Below are 17,339 nucleotides of genomic sequence, written 5' to 3'. Positions count from 1 at the left end.
GACATTTCATTTGCTTCACCACCTTGTGGCTGGTTTAAGTCTCTTAAGATTTTTATACAACTGTCAATGACACCAAGAGCAGAATGGTTTTGGTCGACAATGAAATATTGGTTTACATTTTTTGAACGCAGATATTTTTACATCATCTGATTTGAAAGAACTTTCACAGTCAGATGTCAGTTTTGTTGGATGGTATTTGTCAACGAATATTGTCAAAGCAGTTTTCACATCTAAAATATTTTTGGACTGTAATGGTATGGCTTCACAGTATCTTGTGTTTTGACCAACAAATATTAGCCAGTATGGTGGTCCATCTTCTCTATACCTCGGAATGTTTTCCAAGATATCCATAAACCAAGCATTTGGTGTTGAACTAAAGATTTTTACCATGAGTGCTTTCTTTGTTGCCTTAGAAACATAGGGGTCCTTGTTTGAATTCGTCATTTTTAACCCATAAGAAATGGGTTTATTTGGCGCATTAGCAGGAGTTGCATCCAGATTTTTACCCGCAGTGGGAACAATAGCCAGAGGTGTATTTGGAGTTGGAAGGAAGATTTTGAGTACATTAGGTATACTTAAAGAGAAAGCACAACCTATTATACAAACTGTACAGAAAGGTTGGGATGTAGCACGAGATGCAGCAAATCTTATTCCAAATCCTGAAACAAGAGGAAAAGTTCAAGGATGGATGGACAATGTAGGAAGACAAGCAGGAAACTACTATAACAAAGCAAATGACTACTATAACCAAGCAGGGCACTACATGGACCAAGGTGAAAGATTCTTTAACAGAGGATATAACCATGCACAACAATGGGTAAACAACAACCAACCTCAACCGCTTCAAACTTGGGGAATGTAAAATTTTTTTACTGAGATGAAATGAACAATACAGCATTGAGACAAATGGGCTCAAGATGGATTTGTCGGCTTCCAGCAGTTACACAACCACGTGTGTTTGTCAAGTTCTTCCTATACCTCAAGAAGTTTTAGACCGACTTAAAAACCTAAACAACCAGTTTGAAAACAAACCAAACTAAAATTTTTTACTGAGATGAAATGACCGAAGAAGTTGAAACGGTAGATTTGACACCACAAACAAAAAGTTCAGAACCATTGTCAAAACCTGTCAAAGAACTTACAGATGAAGAGAAAATTCAATAATAGAAGGTGCAAGGTCTGGAATACAAACCCTAACTATAAAGTCACTTTTCATAGAAATGGAACGGCTAGTATCTCAAAAAAGAAACAGACTCTCACAAATAAAATATTGAAGTCTGAAGGAGCTTTCGAGACAACAGATGGAAAAGTTTACTTCACTGACCAACAGTTCATTATAGAACATCTCATTGACTTAGAGTCGAAATATTCTAAACTTTACAACAAACACAAAAAGTTGAAAGGAAAACAAAAACAAATGGCATATGATATTTATGAAGATGTTGACGACACAACCATACCTGCAGGTGGGGTAAAGTCAGAGGAACCGAAAAGTGACGAAAAACCGATAGAAGAAGAAAAACCAAAAACTGAAGATAAACCAAAACCAAAGTTTAGTATTGGAACTAAACCAAGTCAACCTTCATTAGCTGGTATGGGTTGGCGTCAAAGACTTATGGCAGCAGGCGGTTATGTAAAGTAAAGAAAAAAATATTTTTTTATTTTTATTTGAAATGTACGCTGAGTTTGTTGGAACAGACTGTTGGGAAACTTGTTTGTTAGATGAGAAGTAAAACATTGCATGAAATAAAACATTTTTTAAAAAAATATTTTTTTATTTTATTTGAAATGTACGCTGAGTCTGTCGGAAAAGACTGTTGGAAAACTTGTTTGTTAGATGAGAAATATGAAATTCACTGTTGTGAGTCATTTGAAGTCAGAAACAAAAAGACAAAAAGAGTTTTAAGCGAATGGGAGCGAAATAACGGATATGCTGTTATGAAGATGGGTGGAAAACACTATCTTAAACATGTTGTCATTGCAACTCATTTTATACCGAACCCTAACAATCTACCTTTTGTAGACCATATAAACCGTATAAGAAACGACAATAGACTTGAAAACTTACGTTGGGTCACTCGTTCTGAAAACAATAAGAACAAAAGCAAATTTCGAGATATTGTATTCGAATTTGTCGACGAACTAGAAGATGAAACAATTGAAATTACAGACTATGGCAAGCATACGTTTGAGTTTTACTACTATAGCGAAGAACAAGACTCTTTCTACTTTTATACCGGCGTAAACTATAGGAAATTACAAGTATGTTTTACTAAGGCGGGCTATGCTTATGTAAACGCTAGAGATACAGATGGAAAATACATTAGACTATATCTTAACAAATTCAAGAAGCTATATGGCATACCATTTTAAAACATTTTTTAAAAGCAATATATTTTTACATATATTAAATGCTTCAGGTTGAAAAACAAAGAACAAAAGTAGCAGATACAAAACCGTTAGACTATATCTTTACAAATACTGGTAGGACTATTTCAGATGAAGAAATTTCATCCCGAGCATACAGATTTGACAGTTTATAGAAACGTGTTTGACCCTCAAAATGTTATGTGTCATGCAAGTTTCAGTTCAAGCAACAATAGTTTTCTATGTATTGGTAAGGACTTTTATGACTTTGCTTCTAAATTCTACGAACCACCTAGTAACAGTTTCTCTGACTTTCAAGTTTGGTTCACAACAAATGGTGTGCAACATATTATTCCATTGTACTATGACTTTTATCTCGAATTGTCTTTCATATATAACTAGGGAAAAGTGCTGAAAAAGTATTGAAAAATAATGTTTAGGGTAGAAGGTTAGATCTAACCTGTTTTCTAACCTCTTTTCTAACCTCTTGAATTTTCATGAATTTCCTTAAGATAGAAAAAAATAAAACTAACTTTATTTTTTTTAAGTTTGGTCATCCTTCACTGTATGACAAATATACTATATTTTACTTAAAAATATGCAAGCGGCTCATAGCTCAGTGGTATGGGCTACCTCGCTACAGGCGTCGAAGACCTCGGTTCAAATCCCGATTCGCGCAAGTTTTTTCCTTTTATGCAGTGAAATTTCATGTAATAGGTTACTTTGGTGTTAGACCCTAGTGAAGAAAATAGAACGATATAAGTTTACATTTGTAAAGTTGGACGATAAAAATCTCTGCTACTAGCAGTACTGCTACTGTCAGTAAAAGTACTGCTACTGTCAGTAAAAGTACTGCTACTGTCAGTAAAAGTACTGCTACTGTCAGAAAAAAGTACTGCTACTGTCAGTAAAAGTACTGCTACTGTCAGAAAGTACTGCTACGAGCAGTAAAAGTACTGCTACTAGCAGTAAAAAGGAAAATTTGAGAGGGTTTTCGACGATAAAGTACTGCTACTGTCAGTAAAAGTACTGCTACTGTCAGTAAAAGTACTGCTACTGTCAGAAAAAGTACTGCTACTGTCAGTAAAAGTACTGCTACTGTCAGTAGCAGTACTGCTAGGAGCAGAGATTTTTATCGTTGTGGTCCGACGGTTAAGCCACAAACAGATGTCCGACGTCCCACCAACCGAGCCCATTCCCAAACCAGAGGAACCTAAAGCACCAGCCCCTGCACCTCAGTTCCAGCAAGTCCCTCCACCAAATTACTACCAATTTCCACCTCAATCCAAATCGAAGAGAGACCAAGAGTTCGAAGAAGGTCTGAACCGCTTACGCAAAGAGTATGCTACAGCTCCAATTGAGAGAAAGTTGTTGCTAAATTCAGTAAAAATATATTTTAGGTGAAGAGGTGACATCTCACCTCTTTTTTCACCTGTTTTCTCACCTCATGAATTTGTCATGACTTCTTCGTAAACTAAACGTAAACATTTTGTGAAGAATATAGCAACCGTCTGAATTCAGACGGTTGGTTTTTATACAAAATTCATGCGGGAAATTCTTGAGTTTTGGTTGAAAGAATACGGTGGAGCCAAAAGTGGCTCGACCTCAAAACAAACATTTTGTGAAGAATATACCAACCCGCGGGTTGCTTTTTATACAAAATTCATGCAGGAATTCCTGATGAAATCAAACAGGTTAGAGGAATGTATGTAGACCCAAGACTTGTAAACTATATAGCAATGTGGGCTTCTCCAAAATATTGCATAGCAGTTGGAAAAATTCTGGACTCCATAGACAAGAAAGTTCATGAGAAATTAGATGAAGAAGAACTTGAAGATACAGTAGAGAATGCAAAACCTTTGTTCGAAGAAGAAGTTAGAAAAATGCATGAAAAACAAATAGAACATGAACGTGAGATATGTTCTGGTTATAGAGATTGTCCATACGAACTAGACCAATGGGAACAAGAAGATTTAAAGAGAGAATTTAGAGAATATGAACTCGCTAAGATAGCATTTGAAGCTGCAGAAGAGAGGTTAAAAGTTTGGGGTCGTTTTGTACAAAAATATTGTGAGTAAATGAACCATTTTTTTCGACAAAAATATATTTTAGGGTAGATGGGTATATCTAACCTCTTTTCTAACATGTTTTCTAACATCGTAGAAAACTCATGAGTTTTATACAGAATTCAGCAAAAATAATGTTTATGTTAGAATGTTAGATCTAACATGTTTTCTAACATGTTTTCTAACATGGTCTAAAACTCTTGAATTTGTCGAAACTTCTTCGTAAATGTTTTGTCAAGACTTCTTCGTACATGTTTTGTCAAGACTTCTTCGTAAATGTTTTGTCAAGACTTCTTCGTAAATGTTTTGTCAAGACTTCTTCGTAATGAGCGTAAAAGACCCAAAAATAATGTTTATGTTAGAATGTTAGATCTAACATGTTTTCTAACACGTTTTCTAACATCGTAGAAAACTCTCGAAATTCATGAATTTTGACACTTTCACAAAAAACATAAAAAATAAAGTTAGTTTTTTTAAAAAAATATTTTTTTATTTTTATTGTAAGAACATGTTAGCAACAACTTCACCAAACTCTTTAGTCATGAATCCTACGTCAATGTTGGTAGAGATGAAAAGCTTCATTCCTTCTTCATATACTTTTGAAACAAAAATCCAGAAGATAAAGCAAGAACTTTTAACAAGTAATTTAGACTGTAGTGCGAAAGATGAAACAAATGAACAGTATCTTTACGACATGCAGGACCTCATCGACCATTTGCCTAAACTACCTGAAATCCAACAACAAAAACTCACTATTCCAGAATTCGATGAAATAGAAGTCGGACTGACTGACTCAGTAGAAATAAAGAAGTTCATACGAAAGGTAAACTATGAGTTTCTAGGATTTCATTGCAACCATAAGGTTATGGACAAAGATTGCGACATGGTATATAAGAACATCTCTGACCTTTACAAATCCGAAGAATTTAAGACCTACGACAACTTTGTTTCATTAGTTGCAAAATGTGTTTGGGAAATAAGAGATAAAGATAGAAGAGGCAAAGTATGGAACGAACAAATAAGACCCGCTATGTTCGAGATGAAGAAAACCATTGACGCCTTAGTTGTTTTAGCAGGTAAGGTTTCAGAATATAACGCAAAAATGAACCCGCAATGTTCTAAATGTAAGGCAGCAATGAGGAAATATAACTACTCCGTCAAAGAGATAGAAAGAATGAGAAACGACTATGCAGACTTAAAGAAAGAAGTAGAGAAACCAGCAGAAGATAAAATGGACATGTTGACATTTCTGAACAAAAACTATCCAACAGCTGACGATTTCCTTCTTTCAGATGTCAAGAAGAAATATAAAGAAACCTTCGGCATTGTTAAAACATTCGATGTACTGACAGAAGAAATAGAAGCTACAAAATTGTTTAGAGTCATGAACCATCGCAACATATACCATGTAAAACGCTTGTAAATAGTTATGTTAGAAAACGTGTTAGAAAACATGTTAGATCTAACATGCTAACATAAACATTATTTTTACTGAATTCCGTATGAAATTTCATGAGTTTTGTGTGTTTTAGACCATGTTAGAAAACGTGTTAGAAAACATGTTAGATCTAACATTCTAACATAAACATTATTTTTACTGAATTCCGTATGAAATTTCATGAGTTTTGTATGTTTTAGACCATGTTAGAAAACATGTTAGAAAACATGTTAGATCTAACATTCTAACATAAAATATATTTTTGCTGAAAAATGACCAAAAATCTGAGTAAAATGGCATATGCTTGCTTCCCTCGGAAAACTGAGAGAAGAGATTCCGTACGAAAACAGTGAAGAACAGCGAGTAGGTAAGAAACCTTAGTCGCCAAAACTCTATGAAAATCATGAAATTTCTCTAGACCGTTTTTTTTCGGTCTTGCATAAAACTCATGAAAATCAGTGAAGAACAGCGAGTAGGTAAGAAATCCTGGTCGCCAAAACTCTATGAAAATCATGAATTTCCTTAAGATAGAAAAAATAAAGTTAGTTTTTTATAAAATATTTTTTTTATTTTGTATGTAAGAACAGAAATGTCAAACAATGAGTTTGAAACAGTTAGAAAGATAGACAATGACACCAAATTGGTTAGAATAGGTGATTTAAACGTAAGATACTCAAAGAAATACAACAAATATTCTTTGTCAGACATTTTCTCTCCATCTGGAAAGAGACCGAAGGACTGGGTTAGAATTGCTTCTACTCAGAAAATTTTGACAAGAAATCCTGAGCTTATGATATCGGTAAGATTCTATGGAACTACAGCATATCTTATAGACAAAAGTCTTATACCAATAGTTTTGTTATGGTTAGACCCTGTTGTTGGATATAACTTCATAACATATGGTTCATTCGACTCAGAACGTTGCAGTGAAGGCTTACTTTACATCGTTCAGAAACCGAAGGACTTCAATACAAAGAGATATAGATAGGAAGAACATATAATATAACTCAAAGATATGACAGTATAGTCAATAGAGTCAAGGTTGTGTTCGTTAACGATATGAGAGCTGCAGAAACAGAACTACTTGAAAAGTTTGAGAAAATGTATGGTGCTCCCATAAAAGGTAAGGAAACGTTTGAAGTAGATGAGATAAATAAAGCTATAAAATTATTTGACGAAGTTGCTGAAAAATACATGTAAAGCGTTTATTTTTGGTCTTTTGTGAAAGACAGAAAAAATAAAGTTAGTTTTATTTTTATTTATTTTTTTATTTTGTATGTAAGGACAGATATGTCAACAACAGAGAACACAACAACAGTTATAGTCCATGAAGCTATAAATGAAGAATATGAGTACATACAGTTTAACAAACAACTCCGTCTCATTCGTTCAGTCAAAGACGATATGTACCAAATGCAAAGTATTTTGACAGCATGTTTTGCACCAGATACCAAACATACAGACGATTGGTTCAAAAACCAAAGCACACAAGAACTTTTGAGCGAAGCACAGCGAGCCCGACTTTTATCTGGGTCGCCTAAAACTCATGAAAATCGTAAAAATTTGCCAAATGGTTTGAGAGGATATTATGTACATAGACTTCTTGTAAATGCTGTTGCAATGTGGGCTTCACCTCTTCACCTAAAATATATTTTTGCTGAAAAATGACCAAAAATCATGAATTTCCTTAAGATAGAAAAAATAAAGTTAGTTTTATTTTTATTTATTTTTTTATTTTGTATGTAAGGACAGATATGTCAACAACAGAGAACACAACAACAGAGAACACAACAACAGTTATAGTCCATGAAGCTATAAATGAAGAATACGAGTACATACAATATAACAAACAGTTACGTCTCATTCGTTCAGTCAAAGACGATATGTACCAAATGCAAAGTATTTTGAATGCTCTTCGTTCTACAAAGCAAGCATATCATTGGTTTGAAAACCAACAGACAAAAGAACTTTTAGAAGAATTTCCTCATATGTTTGCTACCCTCGGAAAACCGAGGGTAGAGATTCCGTACGAAAATCGCAAGAATTTGGCTCCTGGTTTGAGAGGCTGGTATGTACATAGACTTTTAGTAAATGCCGTAGCAATGTGGGCTTCACCTCGTTATGCTTGTTATATTTTCATGATGTTAGATGAAATTCATAGACAAGAACGTGAAGAGATGGAAAAGAAACTTCAAGCAAAAGATGAAGTCATTGAAGCAAAAGACAAAAGCCTTCAGAAAAGAATACCACGTTCGGTACCAAAAGGAAAGGAAAAGAACTATAAGTATATGATTTATACTGAAGAGATGGAAAATGAAGAAGACAGAGATATGGTTATGTTGCATTTAGTCAGAAGAAACAACAAAAGCTTTTACGACCTTGCTAAGATTTACAAATCTGACAGAAATTGGTTCTATCGCGAAAACTTACCGATTTCAATGACACCAAATGAAGATGTGAAACAAATAGTTCAAGATACGTTACCTCAAACACACTATGATATTAAAGGTTGTACAATACTTACATTCAAAGAAGATTTGCCATTGTTAAAGGAAAAAATAACAGAGTATTTTGACAACTTCAAACAAGTAGAGTAGATGAACTCTTTATTTTTCAAGCTTGACTTCAGATGGCTCAGGTAGCTCTATAAGGTAAATTGCCTCATCTGCTGGGTCTATGTCGGTCATTGTTTCAAGACAAGTCTTTTACTTTTTCAAGACAAGTCTTTTATTGTTTCAAGACAAGTCTTTTACTTTTTCAAGACAAGTCTTTTACTTTTTCAAGACAAGTCTTTTACTTTTTCAAGACAAGTCTTTTACTTTTTCAAGACAAGTCTTTTACTTTTTCAAGACAAGACCCGTTATTTTTCAAGAAATTTTTTGGTGTAAAGTTCTCAAATTTGAGAACAGTGGTCTTGATTTCAGACGATACCCGTACTTTTTCAAGACAAGTCTTTCACTTTTTCAAGACAAGTCTTTTACTTTTTCAAGACAAGTCTTTTACTTTTTCAAGACAAGTCTTTTACTTTTTCAAGACAAGTCTTTTACTTTTTCAAGACAAGTCTTTTATTGTTTCAAGACAAGTCTTTTACTTTTTCAAGACAAGTCTTTTATTGTTTCAAGACAATGTCCGACGTACCACCAACCGAGTCCATTCCAAAGCCAGAAGAACCGACAGCCCCAGCACCACAACAGACTAAGACTAAAACACTTACATTTTTACGCTTGACTTTTTACAATTTGAACTTTGTTTGCGTAGATATGAATTCTGAAAGAAGTATGAGGGTCTTGTATGACTTTGTACTTCTCCCATAGTTCATGTCTGTCAAACTTACCTGCCATGGACTCTTTCATAAGTTCCATGAAATCGTCTTCGGACAATCCAGGGAAAAGTATAATGTCAGTAAGTATTCTTTTAACATCCTTACTTAAACTCTTTGCTGTCTGTACACAAATGACAACTGAGATGTTAAAGTGTCTGAGCTTCTTAAGAATTCGACACATATCTTGTTCTCTATTCTTTAACAAAGGATGAGAGGCGAAATCATCTAAGATAAGAAGACACCTATGAGGGTAAGTCTTCCAATCGTAAGATTGCAATTTCTTCGAAATGTATTCTATCTCTTTCTGTTTGTTTCTGAAGTGTTTCTTCTCTAATATTCTCTGCATTTCCTCATTTGGGTCTTTAAACTTCGAATTTATATACTCATTTATAGCATTGTACTTCAAAACTCTTCTTTGGTACTTCTTTATCCAATCTAACAACTCAGTATCCTTTATACATACTAACTTAGACTTCTTTATAATATCTTTGAACGAATTGACGGTTTGGTCAAATTGACCAGAAGTACTACAAATAACAACTAACTCATAGAATGGGTTCTTCTCATCTAGTTCTTGTTGTTGTGCAGCCATTTTAAGATAAGTGAAAGTCTTACCAGACCCAGGTGGTGCGATTAGACCTGTTATACCATTCTGAGCAAATAAGAACTTGTCATGTATAGGTTTTATCTGAGCATTTTCTAACTTCCTCTTGTTCTTGTTTAAAACATTCTCAAATTTCTTGTCAATGTCAGCAAACTTTTTTTCTAACATATTTTTAGAAAAATTAAAATTTTTATCTTTTAGAAAATGTCTAGCGATTTCGCTATCTATATTCGAGACAAACTTTTTGACAGCAAAACATCTGTCGACCATAAAATCTTACATAGTGTAAACAAGAAAGGTGAATTTGTTCTAAAGTTCTGTTTCTGGGAATATGACAAGAACCATAAAACATTAAGCAGAGAAGTCTTAAAATTTGTCAATGACAGACTTGTTGACAGAGATGACGCCTCTTGGAAAGATGAAGTCCAACAAAAGTTCTTAGAATGCAAAGAAGACACATGCGCTGTTCTTGAAGATGAAATAGAAAACAAAATAGAAGAGCTATTAAAGGACAAAGAACTTTTACAGAAATATGGTTCGGAGAAATTTGACGTCTCACCACCAGAAAAGAAGAAGAAAGGAAAGAAAGAGAAAAAAGTAGAAGAGAAGAAAGAACCTGAACCAGAGCCAGTTCCAGAGAAGGTGAGATATGACATGTAAAAATAAAATTTTATTTTTAGAACATTTCTGGGTCAATGTCAATGTTCTCTTCCTCTTTAGGAGCAAACACTGGCTTAGACTCTAAAATCTTTTTACCCAATTTACCTTGAACTTCTACAACTTTAGACTCATAATATTCATAGTCGTCTGCTTTCTTTGGTTCATAAGGTATAACAAGTTTGTATGCTTTGCCTTCTTTAAGGTTTGAAAACCTTCTGTCAAAACTTTCTTTGACTGCTAACAAACCTTCTATGTCTAAGTCTTCAAATTTCGCACCATTTTTAGTCACAATAGCAAACTTAACTGGTTCGATGTTCCAAACTTTGCTGAATGAAGACTTTCAAAATGGTAGAAGTAAACATTCAAATATGTGAATGGGTCTAGTTCTTCTTTAAGTCCTGACATGTACTTGTTTACTGAAATATATTTCGTCATCTTTTCTATCGGATAAAAAAATATTTTTTTTAAATTTACTCATAAAAATTTTTCTTTGTATATACACCATTCTGAACATCTAAAAGACTTTTGACGTTTGCCAAGAATGTACGTTTAGAAGCTGTCATATAACCATACTCTTGACAATATTGTTTATACGAGTCGTACAATGACCTTTCATCTAAACACTCAAAGTTAGTCTCATCTATGAACAGTTCATATACACTCTTGTTTGCTTCTAACAATGTTTGTCTCTCTTCGGTATGTGGAATTTGTCTTGGATTGAACTTAGAAATATCTAATGTCATAAAATATGAGAACAAGTGGTTGTAAAAGTCAGATGTCAAAGTTTCTGCTAAGTCGTCAAAATATTCTGTATCTTGCATATGAGAATCTGACGTTCTGACAACTACATATCTTCTGTCAGAACTTTCTAACTTCATCGGAACAGCATTGTTTGAAACCATAATGAAATTTGCAACATTTTCACAAACTCTTTGGTCTTTATATTTTCTTTCAACAACTCCAACTTTGTCTGTTATAAGACTCTTCAAAGCATCTGAGTTCAAAACTTTTGTTATCTATACTTTGAAGTTCGTTACATACTATAAGTTTCATATTCTCTATTGAGGAGTTAAATTTACCGCAGATGTTTTCTAAGTTTGTCATATTAGGGTTCGAATAGCCCTCTAACAGTTTGCATAAGATATCTGTAAAGAATGTGTTCTTACCAGTTCCTTGTTTTCCAATTATAATGAGAGCAGTTTCATTTTTAGCACTTGGATGTTGTAAGATGTTTGCAAACCAACATAAGATATACTCATAAACCTTTTCGTTTCCATTGCATATAATTTCTTTGACATGGTCTAACCAAGCTTCTATAACATTTTCTTTCCATTCTACTTGTTCGTATTTATATCCAGTGAAGATAGAATAGAAGTTTGGAGAAGGTGTATAGAACTTTATACACGAACTGAAAAATCTTCTAACTTTGACAATAAGATATCCCAAGCATCTAACATCTTCATGCCAACTTGTACAACTTTTATTTTCTTAAGTTTCTGTCTACATTCTTGTTCTGAAACTATTGTTGCTCTTGGTTTGTTAAAGACAACATCCCATTCTTTCATAACATAACATTCTGGGGCAGAGTCGACATAAATGACTAAACGTTTCAAATTCTCGACTGCTTTGTTATAGTCTCGAAATGGACACATATTTCTGAAGGCTTGGAAGTCATAAAAATCTGAAACATCTATTCTGTACATTTTTATAAAAATAAAAAAAATATTATTTTTTTATTCTTGACTTTGTTGTTCCATTTGTTGCATTTGTTGTTCTTGAGCTATTTGTTGTTGAAGTTGTTCTTGTAATACAATACTTTCACCAGTTGCATCTTCCAATTCGAAACTTTCTGCCGTCATTGACAAATACATAGGACATAGAAGTTTTACAGGAACAAAGTTTGCGTCAACTAATGTCAACGTTATACTTGCCAAAGTGTTTGAGTTCACTAAGGTTGAAAATTCTGCATTCGAATGAACAATAGGCAAACCAGCAGAGAATGTGTTATTTATACGCATAAGTATCTTTTGGTCATAGTAGTTTCTGTCGACATTCGAATAACACTTTGAACCTAAGTTTGAAACAATATATAAAATAGGTGTGCTTAAAGTCAATGGAACAGACATTCCTTGTATGACACCTTTTCCTGTTATAGGAAACTGTTGGTAGTAAAAACCAGATATAAGTTTTGTATTATAGCTCATATTGTTTATAGTAAACTCAGTCGGACATCCAAACATAATGAAACCTGCTCTAGTTGCAGCACATGTTACACTCGTCCTTAAAGTATTAAATAAGTCAACAAAACCTGTTGGTGGTATATCTGAGTAAGTATCTTCAAAGGAGTATTTTTTACCATTCACAACAATAAAATCTTCTGGTGTCAAAAGAGCAAAACAAGCTTTAGTCGTCATTGTGTTTAAAGTTAGTTTACAATATCGTCCTTGAGGACTTTGTAAGTTTGTTGTTATAGAATTATATGACTCAGGGTTTTTAGTCGTAATAGTATAAACCACTATGTCTTCTGCCATTTACTTAGCAAATAAATTTTAATGAAATGTTGTGGTCGTCAAATATTTTTTATGACGTCTGGGAAACTATACTTTAAGTTCAACGTTTCACCTCCTTTCATAACGTATATCTTGTCAATGACATTATATGAAACACCACAGCAAGCAATGTCGGGTTCTATTTCTTTGATGTTTATATCGTCTGCCTCTGTCAAAAGTTTCAATAGTTCTTTCAAAATTTCATGAGGTGCGATGACATATGAGTTCACTTTTACAGGGTTGTGTTCGACCAAGTTTAACATTAGACCTAAAGCTTGACAAATCTTCTCCTGAGTTTTAAGTTTGTCTTTAAGTTGTTGGTAGTCGTTTCGAATATCTGCAACAGAACTTAAGTCTCTGCTAACTTCAGGATATGTTGGTTGTTCTTTTTTACAGGAACAATTGCTATACCATCTTCGTCTTCGTATGGTTTCCCCACTTCAACATCTCTGTCTTTGACATTGACAATAACACTTTGACTGTTTGTTTGAGTTGGTGAATTTAACTTCACATCTGCCACCGCCATTAAACCTTTTGAAACACTTACGCTTCTATTTTTCGGAAATGACATTTTACTTAGAATAAAAAGATGGACGTATTCGAGTATCTCTTCGAATTGAAGCAGAACAAAGTTTACACACACAAACAATACAAATACATTGACAGAATAGTTCTTTATACAAACAATGGTAAATGTTATAGAATAGCAGTCTTTGCTGAACCAAAATATTTTCATAAAGCAAAGAAAGTTGGTATAACTGAAATGGTGAAAGTTCTTGAAGCAGACAAAAATATAACTTCAAAACTTACAGATATTTCTAAAGTAAGTTTATAATACAATTTTATGTCAAAACTGCGTACTGTCAATATTTGACGGAGAGAAGTCAGTTCAAGAACAACTTACTGACCTGCTGCCAAAATCTGCTCGATGGAAGCTGTCGTTATGCCAATCTGAGGAGCCCCAGCAGGTTTCATCGAACGAATCTTCAAAAGAGCATCTTCCGTGAAAAGTGCTATTGGTTTTGTAAACTTCTTTGCTTTCAATTCATCTGGACCGTCTCTGTCACCAGTATATTGTATTTGAACTGTACCAACAGTTGAAATACCACCCATAAAGTCTTCTGAGTCAGCAAATGGAATGCCAAGCCAAAAGTTTGAACGGTCTCCATTTGTATATTGAGTTTTTTGAGCTCCTGTATGAGTCCATACTTTCACATATGGCATAATAGAACTTTGCATTTCAGGGTTAATGGTTGTTGTGAAGTTGTTGTTAAAGTTCATAGCATCTAATGTCAAGTTGTATGACCTCATATCCTCAACTGTAGAATATTCTTCTCTTGGATAATATTTGCCATCTATGTTTATATGATATTTAATACCAGGGTTGTAGAAACAAGAATAGTCATTTATAGTTCGTCTGAACAGTACAAACATAGTATCTGCGTGTTTCATTGCAGTTGTTAAAGCAATATCTGTTCTTGCACCTGGGTCAGCACTTTGGTTTCCAACTTCACCTGCAAAGTCTTTGACAGATATTTGGTGTATAGGGAACATAAGCGGAACTGCAATATATTTGGCAGCTAAAGCATTTGAAATATCTGGGTCCAACATATAAACGGCAAGTCTGCTTTCTATTCTCTTGCATTCAAACTGTTCGCATGTAAACCTAACTGGGTCCCAAGCAGTTCCAGCAGCATTGAAATAATACCTTACTTCAGTGTTGAGGTTTGAGAAACCAAAGTCTAAGTCAACCTTATCTTTGCAAAATTCGGCGAATGACGTTTGATTTGCTCCCTTTACGTCTGTAAGAGTGAATGGGTCTTGCGTTGGTGCAATGACTAAGTTATTTTTGCTTGGAGTAAGTTCGATAGAAATTTTTCCTGCCCAGTTTGGCAAGTATCTTAAAAACCTGAAGATGAGGAAAGATGACAAAGGAACTCTAAGTTTCAGTTTTACTTTAGTGACAGCATTTCCATCTGAACCAGAAAGGTTAACATAAACTCCTGGAACGTTAGGGTCAAGTCTTCTTATTTCTCAATAGTTGCATATTGGTCTGTTTGTTTCTCTAGCTTGTGGTTGTACTGAGTTTCTCAAAGCGAACCATTCATAGTTTGCCATGTTACTGTTTGAACTAAGTCAGAGTTAGAATATATCTTATATCCCATGAAAACTTCTGGAGCATATTGGTATCCGACATAGAAAATTCCATTGCAACCTTTCTTGTCAGACAACTTGGCAGAAGGTTTTATTTCAATGTCTTGTTCCACGTATAAGAATGAGTTGTCAATAGAAATTATATGAAACCTGTCGCAAGCAATATCTACTGTTGTTGAAGAACCTTCACCAAACTCACCTACGTTTCCATAAGAAACAGCAGTTGTATATTCGTAAGTTCCAGGAACTATTTCTGACCTTCTAATGGCATTGTCGCATTCGTTATACCATTCGGAAACATTTCCATTCATGGCATCCAAAACTGTTGGCGTTATATTCTGAGCGGCGTACATTTCATATGGGTAAAAATATAGAATAGTTGGATTTATTTGTCATAATAGAACCCACGTGGACCAAGCTTTACTTTCTTCCTGGCTGAGTTTTTAACTCTTCTTTTTCCTTCATTGCCACTACTTTCACTTTGTTCTTCACTACTTTCACCACTTTCTTTTCTTCTTTGCTGTCGCTTTTGGTAACTTGCCCTCTGCTTCAAGTTGTTGCATCTTTGCCTCATGTTCACCTAGTATGTTGTAAATTTCCCATGTCCTTTTTGCCTTTGGGCTCTGGTCGCCCATCTCAGGTAACCTATATCCTAGAAAGAGTTTGTCATAGTTTGTATTTGAGTCTTCGCGTATTGTTTGCATGACTCTTTCCTGAGTTTCAGGTTCAAGCTCTTCAAACAGAGCTTGTCCATATGGAATAAGCTCGTTTCCAAATATATGTTTTTGTAGCCATTCTGGTTTTCTTTCCATGTTACCAACAATATCTTTTGTGAATGGGAAAGCTTTTACCCAATGTTTCAGTCTTTCGTCATTTATTTCTGTAGTTGGTTTTATTTTGTCAAGGAACATGTTTTTCAATACTAACATTTCATTTGTACTGTCCATTTGAGTTTTCTTAAATATTCATCCCTTCTCGGTTCATTGTCTGCAAAGTAAGTTTTTATGACATTTTGTAAACTTTCGTTTGCAAGGTCATGTACAATAGGTTCTCTTCCTTCTCCCTCCCTAACTTTCTTTCTAAACTCTTCACCAAATATAACCATCTCTATGGTTCTGTGTAGTTCTTTGAGATAAATGTTCTAGAACGTCAGGTGTTATATTTCCATCAGCCATGTTCATTTCATACTGGTCCAAAATATCTGCATCTTTCATATCTTTCAATGGCATTAAAGCCGCGCTTAAAATACCAGCTATATCTGGTTCACCATTGACTTCCATTGCGTCTACAACTTCTTGGAATTGTGGTTGTAAGTTATGAACCACCTATCAGGATTAGCTTTATGACCCCATCTCATTGTAGTTCCATCGTCTGCAGAAACAAAAGTAGGTTTGTTTCCATCTTGGCTAGGTTCTGAATGAACTTTAAACAATGTTTCATTTCTATATGTTTTCTTGAAATTTAACCTTTTATCTTCACCGAGTTCATCCGAAGATTGAACGTTAAATGCTCGTAAGTAAAAAGGGTTGTTGTATTTGTGTACATTTTTTTTCAGTTCTTCCATTCTATGCTGAATATTTTCATCTGGTGTTGGAGTCTTTTGTATGTCGGCAAACATTTTTCGATATTCTTCTACTATGTCAGCCGAATTTTTTTTTAGACTCTTGGAAATATTCCATATTCTCCGCATACTCTTGTTGAGGGTCAAGATTTTTCGGCTGTTTCCAAATCTTCATCTAGTTCTGTGAAGTTAGTTTCCAAAGGAGTGACTTGTTCGTTTCCTTCAGGCTCTTCTAGCTGTTGTTGCTGAACTATTTCTTCCATGTCTGGTTGTATCTGAACTATTTCTTCCTGTGGAGTTTCTTGTACCTCATCTGCTGGCATTTCATATATTCCGAGACCGTTTTCAACAATTTCCCTATCTACGTCATCCGCATTCATAAGCCTTTGTTCTTTCGTTCCGTCTCTATTTTTTACGCGTTTCATGACGAAAGTTGAATTGTCATTTAGCTCTGACATCAAATATCTCGGAGTAAATTCGTTCATGTCATTTGGATGATATGCTATTAAATCATATCTCTTAGCGAGCTTGTATTTTCCAGGTTTGAAATTATATCCCATTTGGTGCTGAGTCATAAAGCTAAATAGGTTCGGGTCAGTATTTCCATCCTTGAACTTT

General features: G+C 34.4%; 5 protein-coding genes and 5 pseudogenes across 10 annotated transcripts, besides 1 other annotated feature; 6 read left to right on the top strand and 4 right to left on the bottom strand.

Moving 5' to 3' along the window:
* Nucleotides 1–16,574: part of a mobile genetic element that runs on past the window's edge.
* Nucleotides 883–1,040, top strand: TVAGG3_0753480 (annotated as a pseudogene). Its single transcript has one exon. A coding segment is annotated over exon 1 (158 nt).
* Nucleotides 1,060–1,642, top strand: TVAGG3_0753470 (annotated as a pseudogene). Its single transcript has one exon. A coding segment is annotated over exon 1 (583 nt).
* Nucleotides 3,535–3,771, top strand: TVAGG3_0753460 (uncharacterized protein; the record flags this gene model as incomplete). The annotated part of the gene is made up of 1 exon (XM_051245338.1): nt 3,535–3,771. The coding sequence occupies one exon, from the start codon at nt 3,535–3,537 to the stop codon at nt 3,769–3,771; it is 237 nt and encodes a 78-aa protein (XP_051091925.1).
* TVAGG3_0753450 (organellar and viral DNA polymerase type B) lies at nt 5,128–5,856 on the top strand (the record flags this gene model as incomplete). Its single annotated transcript, XM_051245337.1, has 1 exon — nt 5,128–5,856. The coding sequence occupies one exon, from the start codon at nt 5,128–5,130 to the stop codon at nt 5,854–5,856; it is 729 nt and encodes a 242-aa protein (XP_051091924.1).
* Nucleotides 8,013–8,468, top strand: TVAGG3_0753440 (uncharacterized protein; the record flags this gene model as incomplete). Its single annotated transcript, XM_051245336.1, has 1 exon — nt 8,013–8,468. One exon carries the CDS (start codon nt 8,013–8,015, stop codon nt 8,466–8,468), a length of 456 nt encoding a protein of 151 aa, XP_051091923.1.
* On the bottom strand, nt 9,090–9,965 carry TVAGG3_0753430 (protein of unknown function, DUF4106 family; the record flags this gene model as incomplete). Its single annotated transcript, XM_051245335.1, has 1 exon — nt 9,090–9,965. The coding sequence occupies one exon, from the start codon at nt 9,963–9,965 to the stop codon at nt 9,090–9,092; it is 876 nt and encodes a 291-aa protein (XP_051091922.1).
* Nucleotides 10,002–10,457, top strand: TVAGG3_0753420 (uncharacterized protein; the record flags this gene model as incomplete). Its single annotated transcript, XM_051245334.1, has 1 exon — nt 10,002–10,457. The coding sequence occupies one exon, from the start codon at nt 10,002–10,004 to the stop codon at nt 10,455–10,457; it is 456 nt and encodes a 151-aa protein (XP_051091921.1).
* On the bottom strand, nt 10,474–10,892 carry TVAGG3_0753410 (annotated as a pseudogene). Its single transcript has one exon. A coding segment is annotated over exon 1 (419 nt).
* On the bottom strand, nt 10,928–12,160 carry TVAGG3_0753400 (annotated as a pseudogene). The gene has a single exon. A coding segment is annotated over exon 1 (1,233 nt).
* Nucleotides 14,155–15,513, bottom strand: TVAGG3_0753390 (annotated as a pseudogene). The gene has a single exon. A coding segment is annotated over exon 1 (1,359 nt).
* Nucleotides 16,575–17,339: the final 765 nt, after the last annotated feature.

The sequence above is a fragment of the Trichomonas vaginalis genome, chromosome III (assembly GCF_026262505.1).
Source record: "Trichomonas vaginalis G3 chromosome III, whole genome shotgun sequence".
Classification (NCBI taxonomy): domain Eukaryota; phylum Parabasalia; order Trichomonadida; family Trichomonadidae; genus Trichomonas; species Trichomonas vaginalis.
Note: the sequence above shows the minus strand (reverse complement) of the source record. Positions and strands in the feature narration are given on the sequence as shown.